The following is a 20,518-nucleotide window of genomic DNA, read 5'->3' as shown; positions in this document are numbered from 1 at the left end:
GTATCGATACTTACTTTTGACCTATATAGGTCAAGGGAAGTGTTCGATTCCAGATCTGGTGGTTTCTTGTGGTTTTTGAGGTACTGATGTTTATGGAATTGGTTGTAGGTTTTGTGGTTTTCGAATTGGTATCAATACTTTCCGTTGACCCATATAGGTCAAGGGAAGTGTTGTTTCCCGATTTGGTGTTTTCTTGGGTTTTTGAGGTAGTGATGATTGTGGATGTGGTTGTAGGTTTTGCAGTTTTTGAATTGGTATCGATACTTCCTTTTGACCTGTATAGATCAAGGGAAGTGTTCGATTCCAGATTTGGTGTTTTATTGTGGTTTTTGAGGTAGTGATGATTGTGGAATTGGTTAAAGGTTTTGCAGTTTTTGAATTGGTATCGATACTTCCTGTTGAACTGTATAGGTCAAGGGAAGTGTTTGGTTCCAGATTTGGTGTTTTATTGTGGTTTTTGAGGTAGTGATGATTGTGGAAATGGTTGTAGGTTTTGTGGTTTCTGAATTGGTATTGATACTTTCCATTGACCTATATAGGTCAAGGGAAGTGTACGATTCCAGATTTGGTGTTTTCTTGTGGTTTTCGAGGTAGTGATGACTGTGGAAGTGGTTGTAGGTTTTAAGGTTTCTGAATTGGTATCGATACTTCCCATTGACCAATATAGGTCAAGGGATGTGTTTGATTCCATTGGATATTGTTTGTAGTTGATTTTGCGAATGTTATGGTCGGTTTATTTTACCGGTTTTATCATTTGGTTTAGCAGCGTGCGTTTGTTATGAGTTTGTCCCCACCCAAAAACCCCCAATTTCCCCCGCTTGTCCCGTGAGGCTCATTATAATATCGGAGGAATATGTATGTGATTGTTTTTCGATCTATTTTCATATTTGTTGTCATGTTTACGTAATGGCGCCATACTCGCAATATGGGAGTTGTGAATGGTCGTTTCCGCCATATTGGTGACGTCACTGGTCAAAGCTGATGGGTGGAATCGGATATTCCCATAAACCCACATTTGGGGTGAACATCAGTAAAACGAAAGCGTTTTTTGTTGCGGTGGAATCTTCTCACAAAATTTACCACATTTTTCTTCCGGATGCAAAAATATTTTGTTGGTGATGACCTGCATGGGAAGAAATAATCATCATAATAAAATAAGGGAAATCAGAGCTCGCACAGAAAGATACAGGTGTGTGCTTTTTCTGCGCACTGTTATTGTTAAGGTGGTTCGACGAACCCTCTGCCAGGCACTTAAGTGTGATTTGCAGAGTATTTCTGTAATTGTACATGAAATTACATTCATTGTAACCAGATCATTTGCAGAACTAACTGCAGTTTATTATTTGAAAATTTTCAGCTATTAATCTTGATAAAGATTTGCGACCATCCAACAATAAGGAAACCAAGCATAAGAAAGGCAGTGGACCTTTATTCTACGTTCACAAGCAATGTGTCAGTGTTTGGTTATGAGTTATTTCCAGAAATCACCAGAGAGTTTAATACCCAGAAGAACTCCACTACTTTGTTCATCTTCCTGACTAGAGTGTGATGGTGGAAGCACTCCCCCTCCTGAAATTTTGATTGTGGTGACAGACTGACTGTAGTGCACTCTGAATTCTAAGTTAGGTTTGAAGGTGTTAATTTGGTTGTAGGTGGCAAAGCCAATGAATGTGAAGCAAGGATGTGGTAACAACAATTTGCAGTGTAGCCTGCTTCCTATGTTTGTGCTATATTTAACACTTTTTGTTATAACAACAAAAACTGCTTTCAGAACCTTCATTATTCAATGAAGACGTCTCAAAATTCAACAGGTCCACTAGGTAATGTTTACCTTTCTGAAGCCATTTAAGAAGTTGTGAACATTTCGGTGGTTTTATCTAATTTGTATTTTAATGCTTTAAACAATGTAAAAAAATCTCTGACAAGTCAAACCTGGATGTTAAACAGGGATCTGACCCCTCCCCAATAATTAAAAAAGGCTCCAGCACCTTAATCATTGTACCTCACTCTGTCTCTTAGAAATGCCACCAGGTAATTTTTAGTGTAAAACACCATACCTTTACACTCCAATTATAATCAATTTATGGTTGACATTTCAGCAAGTCGAGTAGTATGTAAGGCCCAAACAAGTGTAGTTCATTCTCGAGCACTGTGGCTCACTGTGTTGCCTGCTGTGCAGATATGTGGAGTGTCTTGTGAAATGTGGCTGGCTGTATGCTGGAAATACTGCCATCCTCCTCCCCCCCCCCCCCCCCCCACGCACACAGCTGCAATCTATCAATCACAAAGTAACTTTATTCAGAACCGCTTGATTGGTGCCTTGTTTCAACACAAGTCATTTTGTATTGATATTAAATCTTGAAGTTTTGAAGAGAGAATCACAAAACTAACTAAACCACTGGGAGGATTTCCCTACATATTTTTGGTCACACACACTAGATCTGCAATCCTTAGCTAAAATAAGATTTAAACACACATGTATATACAAGTGGACTACAATACAGACTTTTTGCAAAATGTAATGAATCTCACTGCAACCACATTGTTTAAAAAGTGTGTTCCACACTTAGCATAAAAGTGTAAATAAATTTATAGAGCTCTTAATGTAAATCTCGAGAAAGCTTTCTTTCAAATATGTGACAGCTAACCTCCACACTGGAGGTGGTACACTCTGGCTTTCCTCCAGTATTTAACTTACTTAAGCAGCTAACTATTAACAGTTTAACATGAACTCTGAGTCACGACTTCATTTGAAATTTTCCATATATACTAATCATTGCCAGAGGTGAAAGAAACAATAACTGCCAGAAGAAAAGCTCTCTGGATTGACTGAATATTGAATCTTTATTGTCTACTAAATGAGTCACATTTACTTCACACACACAGCTGTAACAATAATGCAACTATGTCCAATACCTTTCCAGAATGAAAACAGCCAGTCCACAAATAAAATATTCTTGTGGGGCTATCATCTCCCATAATAAGTAAGAGAGAAAGCTATAGTCTAGCAGTTTTCTTAAGATTTATTTAGCGTTACTTAAAAATGCAACAACATATTACTAAGTGGTCAAGTAGGGATTGTGAATCTGACCACTGGTTTTGACTGGTGACATGACAGAACATATGTGGACTGAAGATTGGTGTGACTGATCTACAGCTCAGTCCAAGAGATACATTAAGTGGAAAGGCTGTAAATTTGGCTGTAATCTGAAACCAATAAAAGTGATACCAAAGCCGGATTGCTACTGTTATTAAACATTTCGAATGGTGAGTCTCAAGTCAGTGTTCACAGGCGGGTATCTCACAAGGATAGTCATTATTTTGATGGACGTGGGTCATCTATACCTTCCGATACCAAATGCTGGCTTCATCCCATAACCTGATTAAGATATGTCATGTGACATAAGACAACAGAAACAGAAAGTGAATAAAACTCCGATAACACTTCCTTTATAACTATATTATTTTTTGCAATGTAGTTTATGATGACAGAATGATCTGCGTTGTAGTCTGAAGCCTTGGTTAGATTGAAAGGTAAGAGTTGGTGGAGCAGTATAATTGATTCTTGGATTAATGGCGCACGAACTTTGTGGGATCGTATATTACTATTGAACTGATAAACTATTTCCCTAGCACTAATATGACTTAGGGACGAAACTTCATAACATATTTCACTACGTACAACGTTTCAAGGAACGTTTATAATCGCCTGCTACACTGAAAACTACATCACTTCACACAAGAATATAGAACATTAGTAACATGAACAGTACTCCGGTAATGATAGGCAATATACATAGAACAAAGGGGTACGAGTCGGTAATAGAAATTATAGACGGGTTGTCCCTCATCACACAAGCACATTGCTACTAATACTGTTCTTATAATTATTCACTTGGTGATTTGACGAAACATGCTCGTCCTTTGATACTCAACCTGATACTTAAATATGTGGTCTAATGAGCGAGATGATCCGACGATAAAATCTACGATGGTGATCCACAGTCCGAGACCAACATACATTACACTTTGTAAGGCTACGATTTGCGATATAATCAGTATTGGATCCCACGTTGTGTTGCGGAATTGACCTGTCATTTTCTTCATTTTTCTCAAAACTGATACTGTAAAGTCACGGAAAAGGAACTACACAAGCACGTAATCGTATACTGCGCTCTGTTTTATACGCCTTTACCACCAACACCACAGCCAAGAAAACTCTTCATCGCTTCTCTTAACTTTCATCATAACAAACTCCGACGTCAACACACATGACAAGTGCTTCCTATGACGCATTCACCAAAACAAATATCTTTGGTTTCGATATACCTCACATCTCTGGGAAATTAAGGGAAGAGAAGAGAAGTATACCTACATCCTTTCGCTTCACAAAATAAGTGATGCCACAACGCTATGATTTCGGCAGCACTTTAGAAGGCAGAAGGGAGGGCAGTGTATAGGAATGCTGATGAAGATAGAACATGTAAAAGAACAACCCATTAATTCAATGTTTTAATTTTCAACATATTATATAATGTTAATTTTATGTGTTTGATCGAAATTTGTAATATTCTGCTGCGCATATTCTGGACAATATTATGACAATTCCTATATCATGTAAATGACGCAAAGGACGATAATAAATGAAATGAAAATGAAATATAGATAGTGGCTTGAAAGACACAAGGAAAGATAACGTGTAAAAGAGAAATTCACACTGACCATCACGTCATGTCACGTCCCATACCGTCAAAACGTTCCATAATGCATTTCAAGTAGCTGCATTCACACAGCCCATCAACGTGTCGTCACGTCAAGGTTTCTTGGGAAGAAAGTTTTAACGTCGTCGTCTGCTAACATCTGAAAACCTATTTTCTCCACGCCGACTCAAGTGATAGTAGTGAATCTTGTGTTTTTGTTTCATCTTAATTTTATTATTGTATTTTGTTTTAGTGACAAATTGCAACTGTCCCGTGACAGTTTGAATAGTTTTTCCGTTGAGGTTTACTCCACAAGCGATGTCAGATATCTAAATGCGAAGAATTATTTAGGTTTATGCCTTACAGTAACAGAATAGAGCTGTCACCCACACTGAATATAAGCAAGAAAACAATTTTCATTAAATAACGTTTTAAGTGAAAAAGTCAGCTACAATGAAGGAGAAAAATATATTTCCTTATGACGGTATTAGTTTCGTAAGGAGGAAACACGATGGTTAAGGTAAAGAGACTCTTTTTGTTCAGTTATAAGTATTGTTTGAGATGTTTGTACGTATTTTCGTTAGCAGATAAATATCAATGTTTATTGTTTATAATGGAAATGTTTCCCTTCACAGTGCAGTAAAGTTCTCATAGAGTACTTGTACTATGCCCCTAGATTGTACAGAACTGAATAATACGCAATTTTGAAGCCAAATCCGACGACGACGAATATTGTATGCTTCGTGTGGCGAAGAAAAGCGAAATGATGAATTTTGCTTAATTTTATTCTTTCAAAACGTCAAATGGTTGGGTGTGCAGCTCCAAAATGCTCAAATAATAGCAGACTGATGGTTATAAGTTTTATTGTTTTCTGTCAGATATAGATGGGCGTAAGAGGTGCCTTGTAAGTTTAAGACGCCAAGACTGGACACCAAAATCGAACAACTACCTGTGTATTGTAAGTAAAACCATTTTCTTTGTTTTGGGAATAGGCACGTTGGCAGAGGGTTGGGTTGTTTTGGGGAAGGAGACCAGACAGCGAGGTCATCGGATTAGGGAAGGACGGGGAAGGAAGTCAGCTGTACCCTTTCAAAGGAATCATCCCGGGATTTGCCCGGAGCAATTTAGGGAAATCACGGAAAGCCTGAATCAGGATGGCTGAACGCGGGATTGAACCGTCGTCCTCCCGAATGCGATGGCAGTGTGCTAGCCACTGCGCCACCTCGCTCGGTGAGACACATTGGCAGAGGGACGGTAATGAAATAATGATATAAGGAGTGTGTTTATTATAATTTTGCTGCAGGTTATGTGTATATAACGCGACGTAACATTGTAAGTTTAAAGTAAGCTACTTCTCTTGATTTTATTTAGAACAAATGTATAAAATCACAAGTCGCCTTAAGGAGCTGTTAATTTAATAGGAGTAAATTAATATTCCTTAATGACAACGTTTTGGTGCTATCAAAATATTTGCAATTATTACTCGAGGTCCATTTTGAAGAAAACTAGTTTGAGCAAAACCAGGCAGACAAGAAGAACCTGCAACCAAATGTCATTCCTACTCTTCTTTGATGTGCCCTATCCTCAACTTCCAGGTTGAGAGCCAGAGATCAAAAGTAGTTCAAATAGCTCTGAGCACTATGGGACTTAACATCTGAGGTCCTCAGCCCCCTAGACCTTAGAACTACTTAAACCTAAATAACCTAAGGACATCACACACGTCCATGCCCGAGGCAGAATTCGAACCTGCGACCGTAGCGGAGAGCCAGAGTAAAAGCATATATAAGAAATGGTGAGTTAGTGAATAAAAGATGTTAATCCTACAATAAATTCAGTGTTTCCCAGATTGTTTTCTCAGTGTGCTATCAACTGCAAGTTCTCCAGCGTAAACATTTACATAAATATGATAGGAGAATATGTTAAGCAAGTTGCAAGTAAACATTTTAAGTGTTAGAGTGTTAGGCATTTGGGGGAAAAAGTGTTAAATATTCCTTGTGACACAAAAATGAAGGCAGTTACTGCAGATGCCAGAGTACCTGGGATATCCTGTATAATATCATTGTAGGAGGGCGCAAGAATGAAGAGTGCCGTGTGTGTGTATGTGTGTGTGTGTGTGTGTGTGTGTGTGTGTGTTTTGTACCATTGGATGTATACCAGTCACAGTGGCAAGGTAGGAATTGCATGTGAGCTGGTAATCAATGCCATTTGTTGTTCGTAGGATAGCCTGAGAGTAGGTTTAGACTGTCAGGGTATCTCATGCCATTTGTTGTTCGTAGGATAGCCTGAGAGTAGGTTTAGACTGTCAGGGTATCTCATTAGCAAAGAAGGCAATTAGTTGTGCGTTAGGCATTGGTTATTCACCACAACGAAAATTCAGCTGCAAAATCGTGATTACAGAAGTGTCCGACTCCACCCGTCTGCTTTGACCCATGACGTATGAAAATGGCAGAAATGACTATTCTAAATGCCCCCAATATCGCGCCTATAACGTCACTACATACACACGGCAAAAAACACAAAAATACATATAAATAAGACAATAACATCTTCCTCCAAAAAATACAATCACACTAATGGGCAACCGTGAGATATTGGGGGTTTTTAGGGTGAGGACAAGCTAAATATAATAATAAAAAAAAATACACACACCACGACCCAAAACACAAAATGACGAACAAAAAGAAAAAAAAAAAAAAAAGAAATTACAACATTCCGCCACACCAACAAAATCTGCAGGAACTGGACACTTCCCTTGACCTCTATAGGTCAACCACAGGTGACGATACCAAAACACCAATATCTACAACTAAAACTACGAAAGTTGGAATTGGACATTTCCCTTGACCTATATGGGTCAACCACAGATGACGATACCTAAACAAGAGTACCCACAACTAAAACTATAATATTGGGATCAGACATTTCCAGTGATCTATATAGGTCAACTACAACTATTGATACCAAAAAACCAACACCTACAACTACAAAAAATAAAACCACAACCTAAAAATCTACAAATCAAACATCCATAAATAAAATAAAACACATTCAAGACACCAAAAAAAACACAAACTCACAACTCGAGACGAATATACAAAAAAAATTACTTACCACCAACAAATTTTGGCATTGCAAACTAGGTCGGCCAGCCCAACCCCCAATCCCCTCCTTCCTACAAACACATTAAACGTCCCACCACACTACAAACAACACATAACGAAAACGCCAAACACACAAACAAAAAAAGTGATAACTCTGAAAAAACTTCCAAACCTTACGTTTGGAATTACAAACACAGCCAACGACGTCACACATCCAACACCAAGGCTCAAATAAACCCAATACAACACATTAGTATATTTCCCCCTACCCCCAATCTCCTATTTCTGTTAATATATTTTGCTGTATTATTTAGTCTGTGGTCTGATTCAACTTCTTGTAGCATGATTATCACCATTCCACAGTTTGCCCTGTCAGCAGCTGTCAATAAGTCCAAAGTTATTCTTTCAACTTGTCATATGCTCATTTTGTGTACAGTGTTGTGTACAAGGAAATTGTAGATGTCCACCTTTTCAGGTCCTTCTCCCTCTGTACTCAAAAACATGTCACAGAATACTAATACACACAGTAAAAATATGTGCTGGTTAAAAGTCCCAATAAATTTTCTGTCTGACATTGAGCTCAGACTTTGCCACTTACAGCCCTGTCACAAGTTTTATGATATAAACCGCCTGGAAAAAAATTTGAAAACCAGCTTGAGCTTTCGGTTTTATCCACCGTTTCAGATCCCTTTGGTTTTTGTTAGAAACTGAAGAAAATCATTGTGATTAATAATGTACTCATGTGATTACGTATTGCAATTTGTAACATTAATGTTGTATAAATATGTAGGTGCAACATGGTTCCTCTGAGTCCATCATGCCTACAATCAAGACATGTAGATGATACACAACTTTGAGCAGATACCTGATTTAGATACAGTAGAACATAAAAACAGGGTTGCTCTGTTTTGAAACATGAGAATTCTTTCTTAAAGAACCGCTGAAAGATTTGATAGGACATTAAGTAATTTCCAGACTTCAGAACAGATCAACAGACTTGGTAACAATACAGTTTGGAAGTGATCAGCAGACAGCATTGTAAAAGGTATGAAGTTAATATTTATATTGGGCAAAGGAGGTTATAAATCCTTAATATGAAACCCTGAACAATTATATTGGTGGTGTGAAATTATATTTTGGAGTTTTTGATTGTATTGTTGTATTGCTCAGATCAAAGTAGATCTTCTGAAAGATATTAGAAAGGATTTTGTCCTAATGATTGATGAGATGGAAGCCTCTGGCAGTGATCGATCTGATGATTAGAGGCAGATGTTTTGTGATTCTTTTGCTTTGCTTTGGGAAACAGTTCAGCAACAGGTAGCCATCTGACTGTTGTAATTTTGAGACTGGAAGCAGACGGTTGAATATTTACACAAAATTAATGTTACTGGCCCTAGCACAGCAGGAAATGATACTGGAACTCTCACTTTTGTCCTTATTGATAAGACAACAGAAATTGATTTACATGTCTCCGCTGTTGTTTCTGATATGGGAGGAATGAACAAAAGTCTGTGATGTGGAGTGGGTATTTCAGCTACGTGCTCTGAAGAATTTCTTTCCAACATGCTAGATCTGATACCTGTGTTGTTGCAAGTGTTCGTCAACTTGTAAGAAATTGGCATTCTGGCATCTGGAGCAGTAACACTGTTATCCTTCAGAAAGTAGCAGATAAAGACGGTTACACTCAACAGTGGTCACACCTTATTATCTTTCAAAATTGTGGACTATGGAGTTAAGCAGTGAGAGTAGACTCAGATCATTGCACCATCTTTCAAACAGCTATATACCTCTACCAGATTATTAAAAAAAAATGAATGTTGGCCTTGCATTAAGATATCTGTCCTTGAAAAGAGCTAGTGCACAGGAAATGTCAGTAACTGTGCAAATTTTGCCACCTGAAGCTCTTACCATAGCCTGGTGTAATAGATTTCTGAATGAATGGTCCACTTTATTGATGTCCTGAACAATTAAGACATTATTGACGAAAAACAATTTAAAAGAAGTTGGAGTTTCTGGAAAATTTTGTGAAAATTGTTGATGAAACCAAGAGAGAAGATTCTGGGTGGAAGCCATTGCATACAGGTTATCTTGTGAGCACACTATCATTTATATGCCTGGCTAAAGCTGCTTTCAATAAGGGCTACAGATACCTGATGGGAAGCAGGTAATCTTTGGAAAACATTTTTGCCCAGATATGTAAGAAAGCTGGTTTGAATCTTTCTGCATTAGCTGCGAGAAAATAACTCAAATTGATTACTGTGATACAGTTTCTGACACCATTCAGTAATACAAACTACTACTTAATAGTGACAGAGCTTTGCTCAGTTTCTCTGACACTAATCAGAATGGCCTTAAGTCAGATGTTCCAACTAGTTTGCTTAGACCAAGTGCTTCCACTGATGACTTAAGTGGTCAAGACATAAATAATGTGTGTTACTTAGTGGGTATTTCAGTATCTGCTGTTTTGAAAAAGGGGGTTTGCACTGAGTGCACATATTTTTGACAAAAGTGGACATGATGACCTAGAACAAAATGAATTTTCAGACTTTGGGGGCTTAAAGTACATTTCACAAGTTGAGTTGGACATTTTAAGGACTGCAGAAAGGTTCATTAAGAAATATAGAGAAAATTAGTTATCAGCAAGTATCAGTAAGCAAACTATTGTAAATTATATTTTTGATTTACATACGGAAGTACCGCTTTGCCGTAATGTGATCAAGGGATTAGTCACCCATTATGTAGGTGTTTGAGGTATTGGTTTATCTGGGTTCAAGGTGACAAAAAGAAAATTACAAACCACACACTGTCCCAGACTGAGGAAACAGAAGTAATGTATTGTGATTTGTAACAATTATAACAATTTAATTGAAATGTATGCATTTTCATATAAATTTATCTGAGTGCGAGTTCAGCTGCCCCTTACTTGTTGAGTTGTACATTATATTTACAAATTACAAGTTGTATTTTGTGTAATTCCTTTCCCTGTTTCAGTTAACTTTTTGCATCTTGTACCTGACTTACAAAAATATGTTTTGTCATTTGTGAATGTAATATGTAACTATAGTTTTATAATAAATAAAATTATTGGAAAGATTTAGCGTGTTATGCGCATTTTTTAATGTGGAGGAAGTTAATTGGACCTGCCTTGGGGGGGGGGGGGGGGAGCCCTTTACATGGTTGCAAAGTATCATTTGCAAATATAATCTACAACTAAACAATGGAAAATCTAGGATGGAATGTAACAATATTGTGAAAAGGAAAGTTGCCACTCACCACATAACAAAGATGATGTGTCGCAGATAGCCACAACAAAAAGACTGTAACAAATGAAGCTTTCGGCCACTAAGCCCTTCGCAAAATTAGACCACACACACACACACACACACACACACACACACACACACAACTGCAGTATCATGCAACTGAGGCCAAACTGTGAGCAGCAGCACCGGTGCATGATGGGAGTGGCAACTGGTTGAGGGTGAGCAAAAGGCTGGGGCTGGGAGGGGGAGGCACAATAAGGTAGGGGTGGCGGACAATAACATGCTGTTGGGGAATGTGCAGGGATGAGGTGGAAACTGGGTAGGGCAGCTGTATGCAGAAGGGAGGTTCAGCAGAGGGCAGCGGAGAGGTTGGGATTGGGCCCTGGGAGGGGGGATAGCGGAAAAGAAGAGAAGTAAAAAGACTGTGTGCAGTAGAGGAATGAGAGCTGTGTAGTGCTGGAATGGGAACAGAGAAGGTGGTGGATGGGAGAGGACAATGACTAATGAAGGTTGAGGCCAGTAAGGTTACGGGAACATGGGATATATTGCAGGGAAAGTTTCCACCTGCGCAGTTCAGGAAAGCTGGTGTTGGTAGCAAGGATCCATACGGCACAGGCTGTGAAGTAGTCACTGAAATGAAAGATGTCTTGTTTGGCAGTGTGCTTAGAAATAGGGTGGTCCACTTGTCTCTTTGCCGCAGTTTGTTGGTGGCCATTCATGTGGACAGACAGGTTGATTGTCATGCACACTGGGCATTCTATGACAACCAACAAGCTGTCTGTCCCCATGACTGGCCACCAACAAACTGTGGCCAAGAAACCAGTGGACCACCCTGTTGGTGAGCACGCTGCCAAACATGACACCCTTCCTTTCAATGACAGGTTTACAACCTGTGCCTTATGGATCCTTCCCACCAACACCAGCTTTTCTGAATTGCAGAGGTGGGAACTTTCCGTGCAATATGTCATACATTCATGTCATTGTCCTCTCCCATCCAACCCATTCTCTATTCGCATTCCAGCACTACACAGCCCTCATTCTTCCATTGCATCCAGTTTTTTTACTTCTCATGTTTTCTGCTATCCTCCCCCACTCCCACTCGCCCCACCTCCCACCCCCCAGGTCCCACTCCCGACCTCTCTGCTGCCCTCCGTCTAATCTCCCAACTGCACATAGCTGCCCTACCCACTTTCCATCTAATTCTTGCGCACCCCCCAATAGCATATCACTGTCCGCCACCCCTACCTTAGTATCCCTCCCCATCACTGCTCCAGCCTCCTCCTTACCCCACACCCAGTCACCACACTCACCATACCCCCCTGCGGGTCCGGGGTCAGAATAGGCCCGAGATATTCCTGCCTGTCATAAGAGGCGACTAAAAGGAGTCCCTCCTCATCAAGGGGATAGTTCGCACCTGCGTCCAGAGACAGACGGTTCAACGACTTACATTTGTGGTCATTTTGGTTTTTCACTTATTCTGGTTTCTTCCTTCCTTTATTTGTTTCCTTTCTTTGTCCTTCTCCCTTTCTCACTCTCTTCCTTATTTCTTTCCTTGCCTTCTTCTGCTTGCCTTCTTGTCCACCCTCTGGTATCCGCCTCGGCGTTTGAGACAGTCTGTCCTTTCTCTCCCCCTCTCCCTTTTTTTTTTCCCTATTCTTCTTTCCTCCCTGTTCATGCCTGAAGGCCGACCCACGCGTTCGCACGCATAGCCTGTGATGGGGTAAAGCATAATTCCCTGCCCTGGGTCGACAAGTAGAGCCTGTGCGACCCCCTGGTAAAGGCCAGGCCCAGGGAGGGGTGATTGCCCGAGCTAACACCTTCTGACCATGCCGATTGGTCCCTCCATCCGTTTCTCGGGAGGTGTGACCTGAGGTGTAAACATTCACCTAAGGCAGGAGCGCCCTCTGAGAGGGTCCCCACAAGGAAGGAGTGCGCCATCGGAGACGCTGGCAATCATGGGGGATTCATCTGCAATGGATTTCTCTTCTTCTTATGTCTTGGATTATGCCCAAAAACGGAAACTTGACCAGCCACCAGTGACAAAAGTACTATCGCCTGCCCCAAAGTTCCTCGTCGTTTCTAGATCTGAGGACGGAAAAGATTTTTCATCTGTCAACCCTTTTGTTATTCAGAAGGGCGTAGATGCCATAGCCGGATCTGCCAAATCTTGTACCAGGATGTGTAACGGTACCTTGTTGTTTGAAACTGAGAGTGCCTTTCAGGCACAACAACTCCTTCAGGCCACACTCCTGTACACATTCCCTGTCCAGGTGGAGGCTCACCACACTTTGAATTTGTTGCATGGTGTGGTTTCTACTAGATCACTAGACGGATTGACTGACGAGGAGATTCAGTCTTTCCTCGCTGAGCAGGGCATGACAGCTGTCCGTAGGGTCATGAAAAAGGTCAACAATGACCTTGTACCAACCCGGACAGTTTTCTTGACCTTTGATAGTGTTCAGCTGCCGTCGCGCATCAGAGCGGGCTATGAGGTTATTTCTGTTCGCCCCTATGTCCCGAGACCTACGCGCTGCTACCAGTGTCAGTGTTTTAACCACACCCGCCAGTCTTGTTCTAATGTGGCTAAATGCATCACTTGTGGCAGGGATGCCCATGAGGGTGACTGTCCACCTCCATCTCCTCGTTGTCAGGGTGACCATGCAGCGTCCTTTCGCGACTGTCCCATCTACAAGGATGAACGCTGTATACAGGAAATTCGGGTTAAAGAGAAAGTGTCCACCTCGGCTGCTCACAAGCTTTTTGCTAGTAGGAAGCCCACGCTGCTCCTAGCAGGGAAATACAGTACTGTCCTCGCCTCTCCTCGGCCTACCAGGGAGGTATTGATGCAGACATGTGATCTGACCTTTAGTGCTATGGTCGTCCATTTGGCCAGTGCTAAGATCGCCCGGTCAATGTCTCCTCTTCCTCGCGTCACCCCTGAGACACAAGCACCTTCATCAGCTTCTGCCAAGACTAAGACCCAGAAGTCAGATGCACAGGCCATCAAGAAGGAACTTACAACGACCCTTTCACCTTCTCGTCAATACAGTACCAGAACGTTTAAGTCCTACCACTGTAAATACTGAAGATCCACGATTCGGAATGTCAGAACTGTATCCACGATTCAAAAGTCAGAACCGTGTAGTAAGTAACGGCAGGAACACCACCAAAAAATCAGGCAGCACTAACACTCAAAACCATCGACTCTCAGAGAGAGATTTTAACCGTGTTCAACCGAATGGTAAAGTATTGAACTATTTTTCTCCGAATCATACAGTTTGGGAGAAAGCAGTGAGAATAATTACTTTTGGAAACCTTTTATCAGACAAAGCCTGTTATAACAATAAACTGTTTTGCTTAATAAAACAGCCGCCAGCCCAAATCGGGCACAGTGGCTACACAAAAAGATGAAGTTAATTTTCAACACTGAATAAATAACTACTTTCACTTACTACGGTCACTTGGCAGTAATTACTATTAATCCCACTTTCTGTTACTTATGGAATTTATCACTATACTTCAGCAGTTATTTAAAGAGAGACACGCATGTTTCAACAAGGATACAAAAAAATAGTAAACTTATAGCTATCATTCATATGATCAAAACTATTATCTAGCATGACTAAATTTCATTTCTTTAGGACTGTTATTTGTTAACGTTTTACTAACACCAATATTTGTCTGACTTTCTTTGACATGGAGTAGCAACACGAACAACTACTGTTAAGATTGTTGCAGTTAAACAATTATGTTACTTTACTTTCAGAAATACTATTGAAAACTTATCCTCATGGTTACACAAAGCAGTTGCCCTTAAACTGATACGTGCAAACCTTAGTATTTAATAATGATTTTCAGAATTTACTACCGAAACAGTACTAGTGCCAGTAATTTACTATTATTCAAGGTTCAATAAACATCAGGATACTCGGAATAAATTCGTTTAGGTAAGGACCCTACTGAGGCAAATGACATAGGAAAATCATGGTTAAACACAAAGGTACACTTAACACTTATATTCCACTGATTGAAGATGGATGGTTCATACTGTGATACACTTCTAAATGAAGTACTTTGCCTGTTACCGATGTCGAAGGTGGCGTGAGGCGGTGCCGCATAGTAACATTGCGCAGGTACGGCTCTTGATGTACATAGCTCTGTCTTCCTCTTGGTGGCGATGATAAAATTGCAAATTTCTGAGCTATTAATTTATTGCCGCTATGTGCCAATCATGTAGAACATGTCCGAGGCCAAAAACCCAGTCTTGAGGATAAATTCCGGGCCTCCAGTGCTTGACCAACGTAATGCGTGTTCACTACTTGCAGGGCAGCTGCCAACTGTGTGAGCCACTTGCGCGCCAAAATCTCATTCGCATGCCCCACCACCTTTTCCATTCCACCACAGAACGGAGTTCCGTTCTACCTATGATCCCTATACCTTTTCAATTTACACTTCTGCTTACAAAAACCCTAAGTATGAACCATCTACAATTGCATGACAACATATACATACAAAATTGACCTAATTAATTATTGTTGTACTTGAAATATTACATAATTATTTACAAAATATGTTTTAATACATTTATTCCACCTACGCCAAAGAGGTTATTTTAAATAGATAAACTACACTTAACAAAAGCTTACTCTCGTTATAGTATTTTCTTAATTTTTCAAAATTATTATGGGACAAAAAAATTTTAAAACATACAGATTAATGGCAGTATTATATTTACAATAGCATTACAAACTGTCCCCTTCTTGCTTCTCCTTTTTCTTCTCACGATGGCACTTCTTCATTGGAATATTCGCGGCATTCGCTCCAACCGAGAGGACTTAAAGTTGCTGCTACGCTTGCACTGTCCACTTGTAGTATCTCTCCAGGAAACGAAGCTACGCCCATGCGATTGTATTGACTTGGCACACTATACCTCTGTGCGTTTTGACCTACCCCCTGTGGCAGTTATTTTGGCTCATGGAGGGGTTATGTTGCTGGTCCGGGATGATATCTACTACGATCCCATCACATTGCACACCGATCTGCAGGCAGTTGCCGTCCAAATTACTCTCCCCACTTTCCCATTTTCCATTTTTACTGTTTACACTCCATCGTCATCTGCCATTACTAGTGCAGACATGATGCAAATTATTGCTCAGCTACATGCACCATTTTTGTTGACTGGAGATTTCAATGCCCGCCATCCCCTTTGGGGCTCTCCAGCATCCTGCCCGAGAGGCTCCCTGTTAGCAGACCTTTTCAACCACCTCAATCTTGTCTGCCTCAATACTGGCGCCCCTACTTTTCTTTCGGACACAACTCACACCTATTCCCATTTAGACCTCTCTATATGTACTACCAACATGCAAGTCGGTTTGAGTGGTACGCTCTTTCTGATACGTATTCGAGCAACCACCCCCCTTGTGTTATCCATCTCCTGCATCATACCTCATCTCCATGACCAACTAGTTGGGGGCTCTTCTCTTCCAGGGTGACATTTCAGGATCAAAACTTTGCAAGCTGCAATAGTCAGGTCGCACACTTCACGGAAGTCATTCTCACTGCTGCTGGATATTCCATCCCTCATACTACTTTTCCATGTCGCGTACCAATCCTCTGGTGGACCACAGCATGTAGAGACGCTATACGTGCTCGTCGACGTGCTTTACGCACCTTTAAATGCCACCCTACGATGGTGAACTGTATTAATTATAAACGATTACGTGTGCAGTGTCATCATGTTATTAAAAAAAGCAAGAAAGCCAGCTGAGCTGCTTTCACAAGCTCCTTCAACAGTTCTACTCCTTCTTCTGTTGTCTGGAGTAGCCTGTGCCAGCTATCTGGCACTAAGGTCCACTCACCAGTTTCTGGCTTGACAGTTGCGAATGATGTCCTTGTGGCCCCCTGAAGATGTCTCCAATGCCTTCGGCCAATTTTTGGCAGAGGTTTTGAGCTTCCTTCCTCCCCCAAAAACAGGCAGAGGAGGCAAGGCCACCTAACTTCCGCTCCTTGAATCATGAAAGTAGTTATAGTGCCTCATTCACCATGCGGGAACTCGAAAGTGCACGGTCCTCTGCTCCGGGGCCTGATTCTATTCATATTCAGATGCTGAAGAACCTTTCTCCTGCGGGTAAAGGTTTTCTTCTTTGTACTTATAATCGCATCTGGATTGAGGGTCATGTTCCCACATGCTGGTGCGAATCTATTCTTGTCCCGGTTCCTAAGCTGTGGAAGGACAAGCACTTGCCTTCCAGTTATCAACCCATTTCCCTTACCAGCTGCGTCTGTAAGGTGATGGAACGAATGGTTAACTCCCATTTGGTTTGGCTGCTTAAATCCTGATGCCTACTTACCAGTGTACAATGTGGATTTCGTAGGCGCCGCTCTGCTGTTCACCATCTGGTTACCTTGTTGACCTTCATTATGAATAACTTCTTGTAGAAGCGCCAGACAGTGCCTGTGTTCTTTGATTTGGAGAAGGCTCATGACACCTGTTGGAGGGTGGGCATTCTCCGCACCATGTATACAAGGGGCCTTTGCGGTCGCCTCCCTCTTTTTATTTGTGCATTTTTAATGGATCGAAAGTTCAGGGTACGTGTGGGTTCTGTCCTGTCCAACGCCTTTCGCCAGGAGAATGGGGTGCCACAGGGCTCAGTTTTGAGCGTCGCTCTTTTCGTCATAGCAATCAATCCCATAATGGATTGCCTCCCAGCTGATGTATCTGGCTCCCTTTTCGTGGACAATTTTACCATCTACTGCAGTGGCCAGCGTACATGTTTCCTGGAGCGCTGTATTCAGTATTGTCTTGACCATCTTTACTCCTGGAGTGTCGCCAATGGCTTCCATTTTTCTAACGAGAAGACGGTCTGTATTAACTTCTGGCACTACAAAGAGTTTCTCCCACCGTCCTTACATCTCGGTCCCGTTGCTCTCCCGTTCGTGGAGACAACAAAATTTTTAGGTCTTACATTTGACAGGAAACTTAGCTGCTCTCCACATGTGTCATATTTGGCTGCCCGTTGTACCCGTTACCTAAATGTCCTCCGTGTTCTCAGCGGTACGTCGAGGGGAACGGATCAAACCATCCTACTTTGCCTATATCGGTCGATCGCCCGCTCAAAGCTGGATTATGGGAGCTCTGTATACTCCTCTGCACGGCCGTCCATCTTACGCCGCCTCAACTCTATACAACATCGGGGGTTATGTCTTGCGATCGGAGTGTTCTATACTAGTCCCGTCGAGAGTCTTCATGCTGAAGCCGGTGAATTGCCACTAACCTACTGGTGCGATATACTGCTTTGTCAGTATGCCTGTCAGCTATTATCAATGCCCGACCACCCGTCTTATCGTTCCTTTTTTGACGACTCTCTCAACCGTGAAGACTGGTTGTATGTATCTGCCCTGCTGCCCCCTGGAGTTCGCTTTTGTCGCCTCCTTCAGCATTTTGATTTTCCACTCCCTGCAACCTTTAGAGTGGGCGAGAGCCAAACGCCACCTTGGCTCCAGGCTCAGGTTCACGTTCACCTTGACCTCAGCTCGCTCCAAAAGGAGGTTACCCCAGCTTCGGTATACCACTCGCGGTTTGTCGAACTTCGTTCGAAGTTCATTAATACAATCTTCGTTTATACAGATGGCTCTAAGACCAATGATGGTGTCGGGTGTTCTTTTATTGTCGGGGCACACAGTTTCAAATACCGGCTCCATGGCCATTGTTCAGTCTTCACAGCTGAGCTATTTGCCCTCTCTCAGGCTGTTCTTTACATCTGCTGCCACCGACATTCTGCTTATGTCATCTGCTCTGATTCCCTGAGCGCCCATCCAGAGCCTCAGTGATCCATATCCGGTTCACCCTTTCGTGCACCGGATCCAACGCTCTCTTCAGCAGCTGGTGGATGACGGTTCTCCGGTTACCTCTATGTGGGTTCCTGGCCATGTCAGTATCCCCGGGAACAAAGCTGCAGATGCCGCAGCCAAGGCTGCGGTCCTCCAGCCTCGGACAGCTTCTTGTTGTGTGTCTTCATCTGATTTTAGCAGGGTCTTTTGTCAGTGCATTTTATTGCTGTGGCATGCTGATTGGTCTACACTTACTAAAAACAAGCTTTGGGCCTTGAAATCTCTCCCCATGGCTTGGACGACCTCTTCACGCCTTTATCGGTGGTAGGAGGTCGTTTTGGCCCAGTTACAGATTGGACACTACCGGTTCAGTCACCGCCGTCTGATGGCGGCTGCGCCGGTGCCGTTCTGCCCATGTGGGCAATTGCTGATGGTACGCCACATTTTAACGTCCTGTCCAACTTTTAATACACTGCACATTGATCTTGGCCTGCCATGTACTCTGGATGAAATTTTAGCGGATGATGCAGGAGCAGCTGCTTGTGTTCTTCGTTTTATCCACTTGACAAACCTGTCCAAGGACATTTGATTATGCTGTTTTCTTTTAATCCCTTGCCTGTTAAAGTGCCTTTTATAGTGTTGTCCTTTTTCGTTGCTGTTTTATCATTGTGCCTCGCAGTGCATTCATAATTTAGTCTGGGCACTAATGACCACTGTAGTTGTGCGCCCCATAATGCACGGGTGCTGCTGCTAGCAGTGTGACCTCAGTTGCCTGAGACTGCAGTTGTGTGTGTGAGTTATGTTTGCATGTGTGTGCATGTTTGTGTTTGTGTGTAATTTTGACTAAGGCCTTACTGACCAAAAGGTATGTTTGTGACAGTATTTTTGTTGTGCCTATCTGCGACACAACATCTCTGCTGAATGGTGAGCGGCAACTTTCCTTTTCACAATATCGTAGTATGCAATTATTAGATTATAACAAACAATGTTTTTGGAAATGTAAATCATTTTGGGTAAGATTTTGGTTAATATGCAAGTTCATTGAACTTGGCTTGTGGCAGCCCATTCTGTGTGTCCAAAGCATGCTGAGTTGGAGTTTAGTATCAGCTTCCTGCTTTCATTGTCTCTTATTCCATCTTTTTCAAGTCCACAGTAAGTTAGCATAACAAAAAGTACAGAGGGTTGATATTATTATGTTATGTGTAAGTGAAGTTTGCTCATTATGCTGCTCCAGAAAGTCTGACAATAAAATTAGTGGCAAAGTAAGAATTGTTTCAACTTAATTTTAAATGTATTTAGTGTGGGCATCTTTGTATGCAAATGCATGTGTTTATGTAATATAACTCCAGCATAATATATGCCTTTCTTACACATACTTGTATGTACTGTAATTAGATGTAAGTTCAATCTCTGCATAGGAAAGGCAGTGGAAAGTTGTGAAAAGGATATTCTGATATCTAAGAGGAACTTCAAACCACGAATTAATATGCAATACAGAAGGAAATGCTAAACTAGACGGTTAAAGCGATGCAGACTGGGAGAGTGAATTGGGATATAGGCACTCCATCACTGGCTGCTGCTTTAAATTAATAGGAGGAGATCTCATTTCATGGTTCTGTCAAAA

At 41.5% G+C, this 20,518-nt stretch overlaps 1 protein-coding gene and 1 long non-coding RNA gene across 2 annotated transcripts in view; one reads left to right on the top strand and one right to left on the bottom strand.

Annotated features, from left to right (window-relative positions):
- Nucleotides 1–4,306, bottom strand: part of LOC126092039 (protein SYS1 homolog) — a 48,776-nt gene extending 44,470 nt beyond the window's left edge. The window contains exon 1 of the mRNA XM_049907442.1: nt 3,937–4,306. Coding sequence (XP_049763399.1) covers nt 3,937–4,107 — 171 coding nt within the window. The 5' untranslated portion in view covers nt 4,108–4,306. The remainder of the gene's footprint in view (nt 1–3,936) is intronic.
- A 2,024-nt stretch (nt 4,307–6,330) lies between these two features.
- Nucleotides 6,331–20,518, top strand: part of LOC126092394 (uncharacterized) — a 48,366-nt gene continuing 34,178 nt past the window's right edge. The window contains exon 1 of the long non-coding RNA XR_007521328.1: nt 6,331–6,492. This is a non-coding gene — a long non-coding RNA (uncharacterized LOC126092394). The remainder of the gene's footprint in view (nt 6,493–20,518) is intronic.

The sequence above is a fragment of the Schistocerca cancellata genome, chromosome 7 (assembly GCF_023864275.1).
Source record: "Schistocerca cancellata isolate TAMUIC-IGC-003103 chromosome 7, iqSchCanc2.1, whole genome shotgun sequence".
NCBI classification, from domain to species: Eukaryota; Metazoa; Arthropoda; class Insecta; order Orthoptera; family Acrididae; genus Schistocerca; species Schistocerca cancellata.
This window is presented reverse-complemented; position numbering and strand designations above follow the sequence as displayed.